Source organism: Amblyomma maculatum, unplaced genomic scaffold (genome assembly GCF_055883805.1).
Source record: "Amblyomma maculatum isolate TAMU_Amacu unplaced genomic scaffold, ASM5588380v1 scaffold_23, whole genome shotgun sequence".
Lineage (NCBI taxonomy): Eukaryota > Metazoa > Arthropoda > Arachnida > Ixodida > Ixodidae > Amblyomma > Amblyomma maculatum.
In genome coordinates, this window is record NW_028146748.1 from 3,113,753 (window position 1) to 3,130,202 (window position 16,450).

The 16,450-nt window shown below is 44.5% G+C and overlaps 1 protein-coding gene, 1 non-coding gene and 2 pseudogenes across 2 annotated transcripts; all 4 read right to left on the reverse strand.

The window, feature by feature from the left end:
• Nucleotides 1–1,322: 1,322 nt before the first annotated feature.
• Nucleotides 1,323–1,515, reverse strand: LOC146171357 (U2 spliceosomal RNA). The gene has a single exon (XR_014702922.1). It is a non-coding gene; the product is annotated as a U2 spliceosomal RNA (small nuclear RNA).
• Nucleotides 1,516–2,095: 580 nt separating this feature from the next.
• Nucleotides 2,096–2,266, reverse strand: LOC146171358 (U2 spliceosomal RNA; annotated as a pseudogene).
• A 4,440-nt stretch (nt 2,267–6,706) lies between these two features.
• LOC146171359 (U2 spliceosomal RNA) lies at nt 6,707–6,879 on the reverse strand (annotated as a pseudogene).
• A 1,871-nt stretch (nt 6,880–8,750) lies between these two features.
• On the reverse strand, nt 8,751–12,964 carry LOC146171360 (uncharacterized). Its single transcript, XM_084586530.1, has 3 exons — nt 12,591–12,964; nt 10,242–10,333; nt 8,751–9,465 (listed from the first exon to the last, which is right to left on the reverse strand). Exons 1-3 carry the CDS (start codon nt 12,819–12,821, stop codon nt 8,973–8,975), a joined length of 816 nt encoding a protein of 271 aa, XP_084442656.1. The 5' UTR covers nt 12,822–12,964; the 3' UTR covers nt 8,751–8,972.
• Between the last annotated feature and the right edge of the window lie 3,486 nt (nt 12,965–16,450).

A 16,450-nucleotide genomic window follows, 5' to 3' on the forward strand; every position in this document is an offset into this window, starting at 1 on the left:
ACCACAATGGCTAGGAAAACTTTTAATACTAATTATTTACATTTGCGTAAATATAATTACCAATTACTTCCACACTCTGCAAAACCAACCACAATGGCTAGGTAAACTATTATTACTAATTATTTACAGTTGCGAAAATATAATTACTAATTATTACCACACTGTAAAACCAACCACATTGGCTAGATAAACAATTATTACTAATTATTTATAGTTGCATAGTGTACTTACTAATTATTACCACACTCTGTAAAACCAACCACATTGGCTACATAAACAATTATTAATAATTATTTACAGTCGTAAATAATTACTACACTCTTTAAAACCAACCATATTGGCTAGGTAAACAATTATTACTAATTATTGACAGTTGCGTGAATATAATTACTAATTATAACCACACTCTGTAAAACCAACCACAATTGCTAGGTAAACTGTTATTACTAATTATTTACAGTTGCGTAAATATAATTACTAATTATTACCACACTGTAAAACCAACCACAATGGCTAGGTAAACTTTTAATACTAATTATTTACATTTGCGTAAATATAATTACCAATTACTTCCACACTGTAAAACCAACCACAATGGCTAGGTAAACTATTATTACTAATTATTTACAGTTGCGAAAATATAATTACTAATTATTACCACACTGTAAAACCAACCACATTGGCTAGATAAACAATTATTACTAATTATTTATAGTTGCATAGTATACTTACTAATTATTACCACACTCTGTAAAACCAACCACATTGGCTACATAAACAATTATTAATAATTATTTACAGTTGCGTAAATAATTATTACTAATTATTGACAGTTGCGTGAATATAATTACTAATTATAACCACACTCTGTAAAACCAACCACAATTGCTAGGTAAACTATTATTACTAATTATTTACAGTTGCGTAAATATAATTACTAATTATTACCACACTGTAAAACCAACCACAATGGCTAGGTAAACTTTTATTACTAATTATTTATAGTTGCATAGTATACTTACTAATTATTACCACACTCTGTAAAACCAACCACATTGGCTACATAAACAATTATTAATAATTATTTACAGTTGCCTAAATAATTACTACACTCTGTAAAACCAACCACATAACAGTAAAAGTCGGAAAAAAAAGTCGGAAAAAAAAGTCGGAAAAAAAAGTCGGAAAAAAAAGTCGGAAAAAAAAGTCGGAAAAAAAAGTCGGAAAAAAAAGTCGGAAAAAAAAAGTCCAAAAATTTCTAGAACAAAACAAAGCAGTTTTTCTGTTTTTTTTCAATTGTGCCTTCTCCCCCCAAAAGGGGGAGATGCTGGGCCGGTCCCGGAAGTAGTGCAGTACCGGGTCGACCCGTGGCGGAGTTGGAGCAAGCCCCGAACACTCCGCCGCGCTACAAAAATCAGTTTAATATCATGGGTACAATTAGAACCCGTAACAGATATTAAGCTGTTAAGAACAGAGATGGCTTTCGACAATGCTTGGGACATTGGAACAAGAAAATGGTCATGGGTTCCCCTAGAGCGGGAACATCCATAGGGGGGGGGATCTCCAGGTTTACCAAGTCTTCGGAATGTCAATGCAAATGGGAGACCAATTGCAGTGGCATACAAAAGACCCGGCCGCACAAGAGATCAGCCGATCGGGCAGTGTCGTGACGGTGGCATGTACACTTTGATCTTAGCCAAAAGGCCGAGAAGCGATAAATTGACAAGGAACTGCAGTTCGATCCCATCAAAAATGTATGCCCAAGTGGTGCCACTTATCGGTTGTTGCAGAAACAGCGTCGGTCCACCGTTTTTTGTTTGTAGCACTTGAGCTATGGTTTACCAAATCTCGACACATCCCTTGAAGGGGATTCTTAATCAAACCATTCTTTATTGCCTCAAATAATGGACTCACATGCAATGACATGCGGAAAAAGTAACCCAAGGTGTCACTGCATGCACGAGGCGCCCAACAATGCAATAAGACAGGCATTGAGAGGATTGCTGTGTTAGGCACATGGATAGCAGTGAGCTCGAATGAAAAAAGTTAGTTGGCCTCATCTTTGAGTTGTGATTGTCCTCCCCCAAAAACCGTGAGTCGCTTAGCTAGTCCCGGAAGTAGTGCAGTACCGGGTAGACCCGTGGCAGAGGTACAGCAAGCCCAGAATGCTCTGCCGCATTACAAAAAATAGTATAATATCAGGGTTACAAATTACAACTGGCAACTGATATCAAGCTGTTAAAACAGTGTTTTCCAGAAATGTTTTGTACATTTGCAAGCAATGCTTTATTGCAGATACCTACTGCTATTAAGGCAAAAGCCTTTATTGCCTCATAGTTGTCGTTAGCAAAAGTGTCACATTTTTGCCACAGCACTTATTGGTCGCGAAGGGAAGACGTCGTGGAGGTGTCGACCAATCACAGAGCAACACCACAGTATGTGCAAATGCATAGCTTATATGTCCATATGTCAATCAATGAGCAGTTACTAATTAAAAAGGAAATAAATAAGTAAATAATTATTTATATGCTATGTCCTGGTTATTGCACTAATTACTCAATATTGGCTAGGTAAACAATTATTACTAATTATTTACAGTTGCGAAAATATAATTACTAATTATTACCACACTGTAAAACCAACCACATTGGCTAGATAAACAATTATTACTAATTATTTATAGTTGCATAGTATACTTACTAATTATTACCACACTCTGTAAAACCAACCACATTGGCTACATAAACAATTATTAATAATTATTTACAGTTGCGTAAATAATTACTACACTCTGTAAAACCAACCACATTGGCTAGGTAAACAATTATTACTAATTATTTACAGTTACGTAAATATAATTACTAATTATTACCACACTGTAAAACCAACCACAATGGCTAGGTAAACTTTTAATACTAATTATTTACATTTGCGTAAATATAATTACCAATTACTTCCACACTCTGCAAAACCAACCACAATGGCTAGGTAAACTATTACTAATTATTTACAGTTGCGAAAATATAATTACTAATTATTACCACACTGTAAAACCAACCACATTGGCTAGATAAACAATTATTACTAATTATTTATAGTTGCATAGTATACTTACTAATTATTACCACACTCTGTAAAACCAACCACATTGGCTACATAAACAATTATTAATAATTATTTACAGTTGCGTAAATAATTACTACACTCTGTAAAACCAACCACATTGGCTAGGTAAACAATTATTACTAATTATTTACAGTTGCGTAAATATAATTACTAATTATTACCACACTGTAAAACCAACCACAATGGCTAGGAAAACTTTTAATACTAATTATTTACATTTGCGTAAATATAATTACCAATTACTTCCACACTCTGCAAAACCAACCACAATGGCTAGGTAAACTATTATTACTAATTATTTACAGTTGCGAAAATATAATTACTAATTATTACCACACTGTAAAACCAACCACATTGGCTAGATAAACAATTATTACTAATTATTTATAGTTGCATAGTGTACTTACTAATTATTACCACACTCTGTAAAACCAACCACATTGGCTACATAAACAATTAATACTAATTATTTACAGTTGCGTAAATATAATTACTAATTATTACCACACTGTAAAACCAACCACAATGGCTAGGTAAACTTTTAATACTAATTATTTACATTTGCGTAAATATAATTACCAATTACTTCCACACTCTGCAAAACCAACCACAATGGCTAGGTAAACTATTATTACTAATTATTTACAGTTGCGAAAATATAATTACTAATTATTACCACACTGTAAAACCAACCACATTGGCTAGATAAACAATTATTACTAATTATTTATAGTTGCATAGTGTACTTACTAATTATTACCACACTCTGTAAAACCAACCACATTGGCTACATAAACAATTATTAATAATTATTTACAGTCGTAAATAATTACTACACTCTTTAAAACCAACCACATTGGCTAGGTAAACAATTATTACTAATTATTGACAGTTGCGTGAATATAATTACTAATTATAACCACACTCTGTAAAACCAACCACAATTGCTAGGTAAACTGTTATTACTAATTATTTACAGTTGCGTAAATATAATTACTAATTATTACCACACTGTAAAACCAACCACAATGGCTAGGTAAACTTTTAATACTAATTATTTACATTTGCGTAAATATAATTACCAATTACTTCCACACTGTAAAACCAACCACAATGGCTAGGTAAACTATTATTACTAATTATTTACAGTTGCGAAAATATAATTACTAATTATTACCACACTGTAAAACCAACCACATTGGCTAGATAAACAATTATTACTAATTATTTATAGTTGCATAGTATACTTACTAATTATTACCACACTCTGTAAAACCAACCACATTGGCTACATAAACAATTATTAATAATTATTTACAGTTGCGTAAATAATTATTACTAATTATTGACAGTTGCGTGAATATAATTACTAATTATAACCACACTCTGTAAAACCAACCACAATTGCTAGGTAAACTATTATTACTAATTATTTACAGTTGCGTAAATATAATTACTAATTATTACCACACTGTAAAACCAACCACAATGGCTAGGTAAACTTTTATTACTAATTATTTATAGTTGCATAGTATACTTACTAATTATTACCACACTCTGTAAAACCAACCACATTGGCTACATAAACAATTATTAATAATTATTTACAGTTGCGTAAATAATTACTACACTCTGTAAAACCAACCACATTGGCTAGGTAAACAATTATTACTAATTATTTACAGTTGCGTAAATATAATTACTAATTATTACCACACTGTAAAACCAACCACAATGGCTAGGTAAACTTTTAATACTAATTATTTACATTTGCGTAAATATAATTACCAATTACTTCCACACTCTGCAAAACCAACCACAATGGCTAGGTAAACTATTACTAATTATTTACAGTTGCGAAAATATAATTACTAATTATTACCACACTGTAAAACCAACCACATTGGCTAGATAAACAATTATTACTAATTATTTATAGTTGCATAGTATACTTACTAATTATTACCACACTCTGTAAAACCAACCACATTGGCTACATAAACAATTATTAATAATTATTTACAGTTGCGTAAATAATTACTACACTCTGTAAAACCAACCACATTGGCTAGGTAAACAATTATTACTAATTATTTACAGTTGCGTAAATATAATTACTAATTATTACCACACTGTAAAACCAACCACAATGGCTAGGTAAACTTTTAATACTAATTATTTACATTTGTGTAAATATAATTACCAATTACTTCCACACTCTGCAAAACCAACCACAATGGCTAGGTAAACTATTATTACTAATTATTTACAGTTGCGAAAATATAATTACTAATTATTACCACACTGTAAAACCAACCACATTGGCTAGATAAACAATTATTACTAATTATTTATAGTTGCATAGTGTACTTACTAATTATTACCACACTCTGTAAAACCAACCACATTGGCTACATAAACAATTATTAATAATTATTTACAGTCGTAAATAATTACTACACTCTTTAAAACCAACCACATTGGCTAGGTAAACAATTATTACTAATTATTGATAGTTGCGTGAATATAATTACTAATTATAACCACACTCTGTAAAACCAACCAAATTGCTAGGTAAACTGTTATTACTAATTATTTACAGTTGCGTAAATATAATTACTAATTATTACCACACTGTAAAACCAACCACAATGGCTAGGTAAACTTTTAATACATAAATAAATTGGTTCACAGGAAGGGAAAGGCGCAGTAACTGTCACACTTGCTCTGTGGACACCCGAACCGCGCCGTAAGGGAAGGGAGGAAGGTGGGAATGAAAGTGGAAAGAGAGAAAGAGGAGCCATTTGCGTAAATATAATTACCAATTACTTCCACACTGTAAAACCAACCACAATGGCTAGGTAAACTATTATTACTAATTATTTACAGTTGCGAAAATATAATTACTAATTATTACCACACTGTAAAACCAACCACATTGGCTAGATAAACAATTATTACTAATTATTTATAGTTGCATAGTATACTTACTAATTATTACCACACTCTGTAAAACCAACCACATTGGCTACATAAACAATTATTAATAATTATTTACAGTTGCGTAAATAATTATTACTAATTATTGACAGTTGCGTGAATATAATTACTAATTATAACCACACTCTGTAAAACCAACCACAATTGCTAGGTAAACTATTATTACTAATTATTTACAGTTGCGTAAATATAATTACTAATTATTACCACACTGTAAAACCAACCACAATGGCTAGGTAAACTTTTATTACTAATTATTTATAGTTGCATAGTATACTTACTAATTATTACCACACTCTGTAAAACCAACCACATTGGCTACATAAACAATTATTAATAATTATTTACAGTTGCGTAAATAATTACTACACTCTGTAAAACCAACCACATAACAGTAAAAGTCGGAAAAAAAAGTCGGAAAAAAAAGTCGGAAAAAAAAGTCGGAAAAAAAAGTCGGAAAAAAAAGTCGGAAAAAAAGTCGGAAAAAAAAGTCGGAAAAAAAAAGTCCAAAAATTTCTAGAACAAAACAAAGCAGTTTTTCTGTTTTTTTTCAATTGTGCCTTCTCCCCCCAAAAGGGGGAGATGCTGGGCCGGTCCCGGAAGTAGTGCAGTACCGGGTCGACCCGTGGCGGAGTTGGAGCAAGCCCCGAACACTCCGCCGCGCTACAAAAATCAGTTTAATATCATGGGTACAATTAGAACCCGTAACAGATATTAAGCTGTTAAGAACAGAGTGTTTTTCAGAAATGTTTTGTACATTTCCTAGCAGTTTTATTGCAGACACCTACTGTTGTTGTTCATTCCTTTTTAGGGGAAATCTCATCTGTAAAGTTTTATTCCTGCTGTGGGGTGAGTGTATTGTTGTGCGTGTAGGAAGTCTTTCTAACTCGAGCTGCTGAAGTCCACCGAAGTGCGAGCCCTTCAATTTGCAGCTACGTGTTTAGCATAGACTTCACGAGAAGCTGCGATGGTATCGCTCACCGCCAGCTTCTTGAAGAGACGCATGTAGCGTTTGCTACAGAGGCGCCTCATCACTTTGTCATTGTTGGGGTCCCAGGAGCCCAGGGCCCCAACAACGACTGCCTCAATGCTGACCCGCTGGAATTTCCGGAGCAGGTATTGGCGAACGGGTTCGTACTTGGCGACCTTACTCTCCCGTGCAGCATCGAAGGCGGTTTTGCGATTGTCAAAGGGGCATGTGACATCAATGACAATCGCCGTTTCCCCGCGCGCCAGAACAAGATCTGGGCGGAGGTTCGTGTCACCCACGGGCCGGTTCTCATGGGTGACGGTGAATCGCTTCTCAGCGGCTGTCTTCAGCCGGTCGACGATCCTGTTGTGTCGGCTGGTGTAGGCGACGCTCTGGCGCATGCAGTGACAGAGAACATGCGGGAGGGATTCCTTGTCTTGCCCGCATCTCCGACACCGCTGGTCAGCAGCGACATCCCACGGCCTGGCTCCGTTGAGGGGCAGCAGGTTCAGCCTCGCACGGTGCACGAAGCGCCAATCGCAGAAGCGAGTGAAGCGCCCCGTCCTCATGAAGTGGGAACTGCTACGGTCGGCTGCTACGCACTCCATCACTTTCCCCTGGTTAGGCTTTTCGTGGAGATTGTGATCTCGTGCGCGCATAGCGATGCTCCGAAGTGTCCTCACCACTTTCGTGCGCTGCTTCTGCGTGACGGTCACGTCGGCGCGAGTGATGCTGGGGCCCCCCTCCTGCATCTCCCACGTGACCGCCAGGCACCGGGAAGCCTTGCGAGCCTCCGTCCATACAGACTGAAGCTGCGTTGCCCTAGCTCGGAAGTCTCCCTCCGTCTCCCCTGTCAGGTAGGCAGCGATGTCCTCATCCGTGGCTGGTCGGCGTAGTCTCTTCGTCGTGATGGCAGTAACGGCATGCAGCGCTAGATCTCGCACCTCTAGATCAAGAGAGGAGAGGAGCTTAAATGCATTGTCAATGCGGCAGATGTCGCTCAGCTCCGCTGCGAGGGGGATGCCGACCGAGCCCGATGCTGTGCTGCCGTAGAGGTATTCATTGGCTGCGGTTCCTGGAAGATAAAGGGATTTTTTGATTAGTGGCCGCAGTGCATCGTCGAGGCGCGCCCACTCTGACTTGCCCAACACACCGCACCGCATGGAGAAATTGAGCGCTGGATATACAAATGTTTTCACAGCGTCCAATCTCTGCCAAGGGGCGAGCATTGAGCTAAGCAGGCGGCGGCCGGTGTTGATGGCCTGGTCCACAGTAGCTCTGTCCGGGAAGACGTTGAACCCCACAGGGCGGCCCAGGAACGTCTGGCTTTCAAAATCCTGGATAATTGGGATCTCAGCTCCTGCAATAAAAAAAGGAGTCAGTCTTGTACCAACCGGTGTTTTGCCGCTCAGATGAAGAGTGCGGCACTTCGCTGGGTTAAGCTGTAGTCCCAGCCTAGAAGAAAGGGATTCAACAGTATTAATGCGGGCTTGAAGCATCTCCGGGTCATTGGCCAGGGGGGTGAGGTCATCGGCGTAGGCCAGGATGTTGTGCTGCCTCTCGCCTCCCTGCACAGCACGCAAAACAGGGTCAATGACAAAATTAAACAAGAGCCCGCTCAGTGTATCGACGTCATGGTACACTGAATGCCAGGGGGAAAAGAGCACAGCTTTATTTGAGCAACGCGTATTTATACAGATGGCTTGGACAGCAGCGTATCGGCTGTTGCGTATCAGTTGTACATTTTGAGGCCGCACTGCGCATGCTGTCCCTGACGCATACGATACATCTTCCTTCTTTTGGAAAGAAAACTAAAAACAACAACAACAAAGCAAAGTTGCAAGCACGACATGGGCTCAGTGCACAAAAGAATAACTTAAGACATTTGCTGAAAGTCTCTGCCGTATTCCAAGCGTCGCGGGGGTGCACGTTGTCTCTGCGATCGTCTTAACCCCGGAGCGCTTGACACTGCATCACCATCAGATGTCACTGGTCGCGGCTGATGCTGCGGCGTGCTGTCCTCAATGGTGTCATCGCTGTCGTCGTCAAGTTCACTCAGAAAGTTTTCTTTCGTAGACATGAGATGTTTTCGATTGCGACGCAGAAGTCTGCCGTCTTCTGTTAGAACATTGTAGGACCTTGGTTCAGCACAGCGCTGCACGACCTTTGCTTTTTTGTCCCAGACAACTTTCTTCACGCGCACAACGTCACCTTGTCTCAGGGGTGGTAGGAGTTGCCGGTCTCTCTTACTCTGGCGATGCTTGGAAATATGCAAACTGGGACCTTCTTGAGTGTCTGGTAGCGTTGTTCGCAGCTTTCTGGCCTGAAGAATCTCTGCGGGTGCCGCAGCACCTTCCAGTGGGGTTGTCCTGTAAGCGAGCAAACCAAGCCAGAAATCTTGATTGGCTTCAGCAGTTTTCTTTAATATTCGCTTCACCACCTGTACCCCCTTTTCTGCCAGGCCATTCGACTGTGGGTATCTAGGGCTAGAAGTAATGTGCTGGAAATCATATTCTCTTGCAAATGCAGCGAACTGGTAGCTTGAAAAAGGGGGTCCGTTGTCTGAGCATACCTCCATTGGTATGCCATATCTAGCGAAAATAGCGCTTGTTGCTTGAATGACAGTCCTGGCCGATGTATCCTGAAGTAATTCCACCTCCGGAAAGCTTGAGAGCGCATCGTAAACACAAAGATAAGGTCTACCCCCATAGTAAAAAATGTCGATTCCAACTCGGTACCACGCTTGCGTGGGCACTGAGCGCATCTGCAGCGGCTCACGCGGCTGGCTGTATGCATATTTCCGGCAGACTGCGCATTTCTGGACAAAGGCTTCAATGGCACTATTCATGCCTGGCCAGAATATCGCTTCCCGGGCTCTGGATTTGCATTTGCTTATACCCAAGTGGCCTTGATGAATTTTTTCCAGAATTTCGTGCTTCATGCTAGTGGGAATCACCACTTTGGAGCCCTTTAACAAAACGCCCTGAACCTGCGAGAGCTCGCCAGTAAATGGCTTCAGCTGACCTTCAACCGGTGCACCTTCTCTCAGACTTTTGAGTACACTGCACAGATATTCATCTTTGTTTGTCTCGGCGACCAGTCGAGTTAAAGTTCTATGGCTCACGCGAGACGAAACTACACTCACGGCGTGTACTTCTGCATCTTGGCTGTCGATGTCGGTCTTGTCACAGTTGAGTGAAGCCCGGGACAGCATATCGGCCAGGAAGAGGTGCTTTCCTGGAACAAAAACAATCTTGATATCGTAACGAAGCAGTCGCAGAAAGAAGCGTTGCAGCCTTGGCGGCATGTCACCAATCGCTTTTTGAGATATCGCTATCAAAGGTTGATGATCGGTTTCCACGATAATGTGACGACCGTATGTGAAATGATTGAACCTTTCACAACCGTACATAATCGCCATGGCTTCTTTTTCTATCTGCGAGTATCGCTGCTGGGCTTCCGTCAGAGCTTTAGACGCGTATGCGACCGGCTTCCACTCATTATCGTGAAGCTGTAATAATGCAGCACCTAAGCCGTTTTGCGATGCATCGCATGAAATTTTAGTTTCTTTTGCAGGGTCGAAAAGCGATAGGAGTGGTTGTTTGCTCATGCTGTCGCAAAGCTGGTTCCACTCTTTGGCGTGGTTCGCCGTCCATTCAAACACAGTGTCCTGCTTCAGCAAACCTCGTAGTAGTGCTGTCCTGCGCGCCAACGATGGCAGAAATTTGCTGAAGTAGTTTGCTACGCCGAGCATTCTTTGCACTGCTTGTTTGTCCTTCGGCTCAGGCATTTGTGTCATGCATTGTATCAATGAGTGGCTAGGTCTTACTCCCTCACTGCTGATTGTGTCACCTAGGAATTCTATTTCTGTCACGCCAACTGTGCATTTGGTCGGGTTGAAAGTCAAGCCAGCTCGTTCTGCCGCTTCTAGCGCTAGCCTCAGCCGGTCATTGTGCTCTTTCATCGATTTGCCCCAGACTAATACGTCGTCAACATATACTCTAACACCTTGTAGTCCATCGAAGATTTCATTCAGAATCTTTTGGAAAACCTCTGAAGCAGATGAAATCCCAAAAGGTAACCTAAGAAAACGGTACCGCCCGAAAGGCGTTGCAAATGTGCACAGTTTTGACGTTTCCTCGTCCAAGGGTATCTGGTGGAATCCGGCGTTCGCATCGAGGCGCGAGAAAACAGTTGCCCCGGCCAGCTCCGCCTCTATGTCTTCTCGCGTTGGCATCTGGTAATGTTCTCTTTTAATACATTCATTAATCTTCCTGGGGTCCATGCATACCCGAAGTTTTCCATCCTTTTTTCGTACTATCACAAGAGGGCTTACCCAGTCAGTGGGCTCCGACACCTTGGAAATGATTCCACCCTGTTGCATGCGTCGCAGCTCTTCCCGTAGTGGCTCCCGCAAGGCTAGTGGAACTCGTCGCGCTGGCTGCACTACCGGCACGGCGTCATCGCGGAGTACCATATGGTATCGACGCTCAACGCAACCCGTGCCGCTGAACAGATGACGGAATTCGTCTACCACTGTTTGTGTTGAATCTTGAGACACGGCGTGCACCTGCCGCGAAAGGAGTCTAAGGCGTTCGCAGGCTTGAAGGCCTAGTATCGCTTGCCCTTTGCGCACAATGAAAAACTGTAGAACGGCGTTGTGACCATTAAGCTTCACTTCCGTAGTGATCGTGCCAAAGTGTTGAATTTCGCTTCCGCCGAAGGACCGCAATGTCGCGCAACTGGGCTTCAGCGGTGGTTTTGGCAGCATCTTGTTTAGGACACTGAGGGGAAGAATATTGGCTTGTGAACCGGTGTCAACTTTCATGCACACCGACAAGTTGCCAACTTGTGCTTGAGCAAGCCAATCGCGCTCACGGACAGTGTTTCTGACAGCCACGTTGAGTACATCGAACACTTCCTCGGAACCAGTGAGCTCACTTATTTGCTGCTTTGCTTTACAGCAGACCGCAAAGTGGTTTTTCCGCTGGCACTTATAACAAGTACGACCAAAAGCAGGGCAGCTCCGCGGTGCGTGCGTTCGTGCGCAGCTTTGGCAGATATAGGCCTGCTGCCTTTTACGATGGGTAGAGCTCGTTTTGTGGACTGGGTCGACCTGATGATGGTCTTGTTCCCATATTTCCTTGTGCGCCGCGGCTGCTTCGGCAGCCTTGCAGATCTGTTCTGCTTTCTGGAGGGTGAGCTTGTTATCTCTCAATAACTTCTCGCGTATCTTGTCGTCAGTTATACCAAAAACAATTTGGTCTCTGATCACTGAATCGAGTAACCCAGCAAAGTTACAAAGTCGTGCTTGAGTCTTCAAATCTCTCAAAAAGTGCTCGAATGGCTCGCCAGGTTCCTGCACTCGCCTCCTGAATAAGTAGCGCTCATATACTTCATTGCTCTGGGCTGCGCAATACTCGTCAAACTTTTTGATTACCGTCGCGTAGTCACTGCTGCTTTCATCTTCCGAAAAAGTAAAGGTGTTAAATACCTCAATTGCTTCTTCACCTGCGGTAGTCAGCAGTAGCGCTGTTTTCGCTGGCTCTGGTCGAGGCTTTGCTGTTTCTGTCGCCGTCAGGAAAAGCTGGAACTTCTGCTTGAACAGCTGCCAATTCTTTGCGATGTCCCCTTTCAGGTGAAGTGCGTCCGGTGGCCTTAAGAAATCCATTTCGTGGCTTATTTCTTCGGTCTGCTCGTCGGCGTTAGCCACTTCTGACACCATGTATCGACGTCATGGTACACTGAATGCCAGGGGGAAAAGAGCACAGCTTTATTTGAGCAACGCGTATTTATACAGATGGCTTGGACAGCAGCGTATCGGCTGTTGCGTATCAGTTGTACATTTTGAGGCCGCACTGCGCATGCTGTCCCTGATGCATACGATACACTCAGTGGGCATCCCTGTCGAATCCCTGCAGAAATGTCGATCGGCCGTGTTGATCCTTCTTGTCCTATGATGGTGGTGGTGTTGTCCCTGTAGAGGTCAGCGACGATCGAACAGAAGTCGCTCCCGGCGCCTGCTCCACGTAGTGCGTCGATGAGGGCGTTGTGGGCGACAGATCCAAAGGCGTTGCTGAAGTCAAGGAACGCCACGCACAGCTCCCCACCGCCACCCCTCGCTGCGTCAAGGCGCTCCTGCAGCACGAAGTTGTGCTCAAACACACCATCGTGCGGCAGGAACCCCTTTTGACAACGAGAGAGCAGCTCGTGTTCAGCGATCCATCGCTGCAGCCGAGTGGCGAGACACCCAGCATACAGCTTTGAAATCGTCGACCCGAGTGCGATGGGGCGCCAGTTTGTGACGTCCTCCGCAGGTCCCTTCTTGTGGATGAGGATGGTCCGGGACTCCTTCCATGCTGGGGGCACTCTCTTGAACTTGAGGCAGGCGTTGAATGCTGCTGTCAGGAAGGCTGCTTCAGGGTCTGTCGTCTTCCAGTGCTGGTAGGTGATTCGGTCGTTGCCGGGCGCGGTGTTCTCACATTTCCTCAGCTTCGTCAGGACCTCCTCTATATCATGGGTACAATTAGAACCCGTAACAGATATTAAGCTGTTAAGAACAGAGTGTTTTTTCAGAAATGTTTTGTACATTTCCTAGCAGTTTTATTGCAGACACCTACTGTTGTTGTTCATTCCTTTTTAGGGGAAATCTCATCTGTAAAGTTTTATTCCTGCTGTGGGGTGAGTGTATTGTTGTGCGTGTAGGAAGTCTTTCTAACTCGAGCTGCTGAAGTCCACCGAAGTGCGAGCCCTTCAATTTGCAGCTACGTGTTTAGCATAGACTTCACGAGAAGCTGCGATGGTATCGCTCACCGCCAGCTTCTTGAAGAGACGCATGTAGCGTTTGCTACAGAGGCGCCTCATCACTTTGTCATTGTTGGGGTCCCAGGAGCCCAGGGCCCCAACAACGACTGCCTCAATGCTGACCCGCTGGAATTTCCGGAGCAGGTATTGGCGAACGGGTTCGTACTTGGCGACCTTACTCTCCCGTGCAGCATCGAAGGCGGTTTTGCGATTGTCAAAGGGGCATGTGACATCAATGACAATCGCCGTTTCCCCGCGCGCCAGAACAAGATCTGGGCGGAGGTTCGTGTCACCCACGGGCCGGTTCTCATGGGTGACGGTGAATCGCTTCTCAGCGGCTGTCTTCAGCCGGTCGACGATCCTGTTGTGTCGGCTGGTGTAGGCGACGCTCTGGCGCATGCAGTGGCAGAGAACATGCGGGAGGGATTCCTTGTCTTGCCCGCATCTCCGACACCGCTGGTCAGCAGCGACATCCCACGGCCTGGCTCCGTTGAGGGGCAGCAGGTTCAGCCTCGCACGGTGCACGAAGCGCCAATCGCAGAAGCGAGTGAAGCGCCCCGTCCTCATGAAGTGGGAACTGCTACGGTCGGCTGCTACGCACTCCATCACTTTCCCCTGGTTAGGCTTTTCGTGGAGATTGTGATCTCGTGCGCGCATAGCGATGCTCCGAAGTGTCCTCACCACTTTCGTGCGCTGCTTCTGCGTGACGGTCACGTCGGCGCGAGTGATGCTGGGGCCCCCCTCCTGCATCTCCCACGTGACCGCCAGGCGCCGGGAAGCCTTGCGAGCCTCCGTCCATACAGACTGAAGCTGCGTTGCCCTAGCTCGGAAGTCTCCCTCCGTCTCCCCTGTCAGGTAGGCAGCGATGTCCTCATCCGTGGCTGGTCGGCGTAGTCTCTTCGTCGTGATGGCAGTAACGGCATGCAGCGCTAGATCTCGCACCTCTAGATCAAGAGAGGAGAGGAGCTTAAATGCATTGTCAATGCGGCAGATGTCGCTCAGCTCCGCTGCGAGGGGGATGCCGACCGAGCCCGATGCTGCGCTGCCGTAGAGGTATTCATTGGCTGCGGTTCCTGGAAGATAAAGGGATTTTTTGATTAGTGGCCGCAGTGCATCGTCGAGGCGCGCCCACTCTGACTTGCCCAACACACCGCACCGCATGGAGAAATTGAGCGCTGGATATACAAATGTTTTCACAGCATCCAATCTCTGCCAAGGGGCGAGCATTGAGCTAAGCAGGCGGCGGCCGGTGTTGATGGCCTGGTCCACAGTAGCTCTGTCCGGGAAGACGTTGAACCCCACAGGGCGGCCCAGGAACGTCTGGCTTTCAAAATCCTGGATAATTGGGATCTCAGCTCCTGCAATAAAGAAAGGAGTCAGTCTTGTACCAACCGGTGTTTTGCCGCTCAGATGAAGAGTGCGGCACTTCGCTGGGTTAAGCTGTAGTCCCAGCCTAGAAGAAAGGGATTCAACAGTATTAATGCGGGCTTGAAGCATCTCCGGGTCATTGGCCAGGGGGGTGAGGTCATCGGCGTAGGCCAGGATGTTGTGCTGCCTCTCGCCTCCCTGCACAGCACGCAAAACAGGGTCAATGACAAAATTAAACAAGAGGCCGCTCAGTGGGCATCCCTGTCGAATCCCTGCAGAAATGTCGATCGGCCGTGTTGATCCTTCTTGTCCTATGATGGTGGTGGTGTTGTCCCTGTAGAGGTCAGCGACGATCGAACAGAAGTCGCTGCCGGCGCCTGCTCCACGTAGTGCGTCGATGAGGGCGTTGTGGGCGACAGATCCAAAGGCGTTGCTGAAGTCAAGGAACGCCACGCACAGCTCCCCACCGCCACCCCTCGCTGCGTCAAGGCGCCCCTGCAGCACGAAGTTGTGCTCAAACACACCATCGTGCGGCAGGAACCCCTTTTGACAACGAGAGAGCAGCTCGTGTTCAGCGATCCATCGCTGCAGCCGAGTGGCGAGACACCCAGCATACAGCTTTGAAATCGTCGACCCGAGTGCGATGGGGCGCCAGTTCGTGACGTCCTCCGCAGGTCCCTTCTTGTGGATGAGGATGGTCCGGGACTCCTTCCATGCTGGGGGCACTCTCTTGAACTTGAGGCAGGCGTTGAATGCTGCTGTCAGGAAGGCTGCTTCAGGGTCTGTCGTCTTCCAGTGCTGGTAGGTGATTCGGTCGTTGCCGGGCGCGGTGTTCTCACATTTCCTCAGCTTCGTCAGGACCTCCTCTTCGGTGAACTTGTCTAGAGGGAATTCCGTGAGGTCGCTGCTCTTGGCCTTGTTGAGAAGAAGGCTGGTGTCCACCTCCTTGGGGCCCCACATTGCAGTGAAGTGGTTCTCGAGATCCTGTAAAGGAACCGTGCACATAGGCGACTCGCCGTCCACAATCAGGCGTACTGCTCGGCGGCGATTCCTGCGGTAAAGAGACTGGATCTGCTGAGCGCTGTCGGGGTTGGTCGGACGGCGCGGCTTACCTCCGGCCGGAGCCTTTGGCAGCTTTACCGCCTTTCCAACCCCGGTGATGGCCTCCTCCAAGATGGAAAG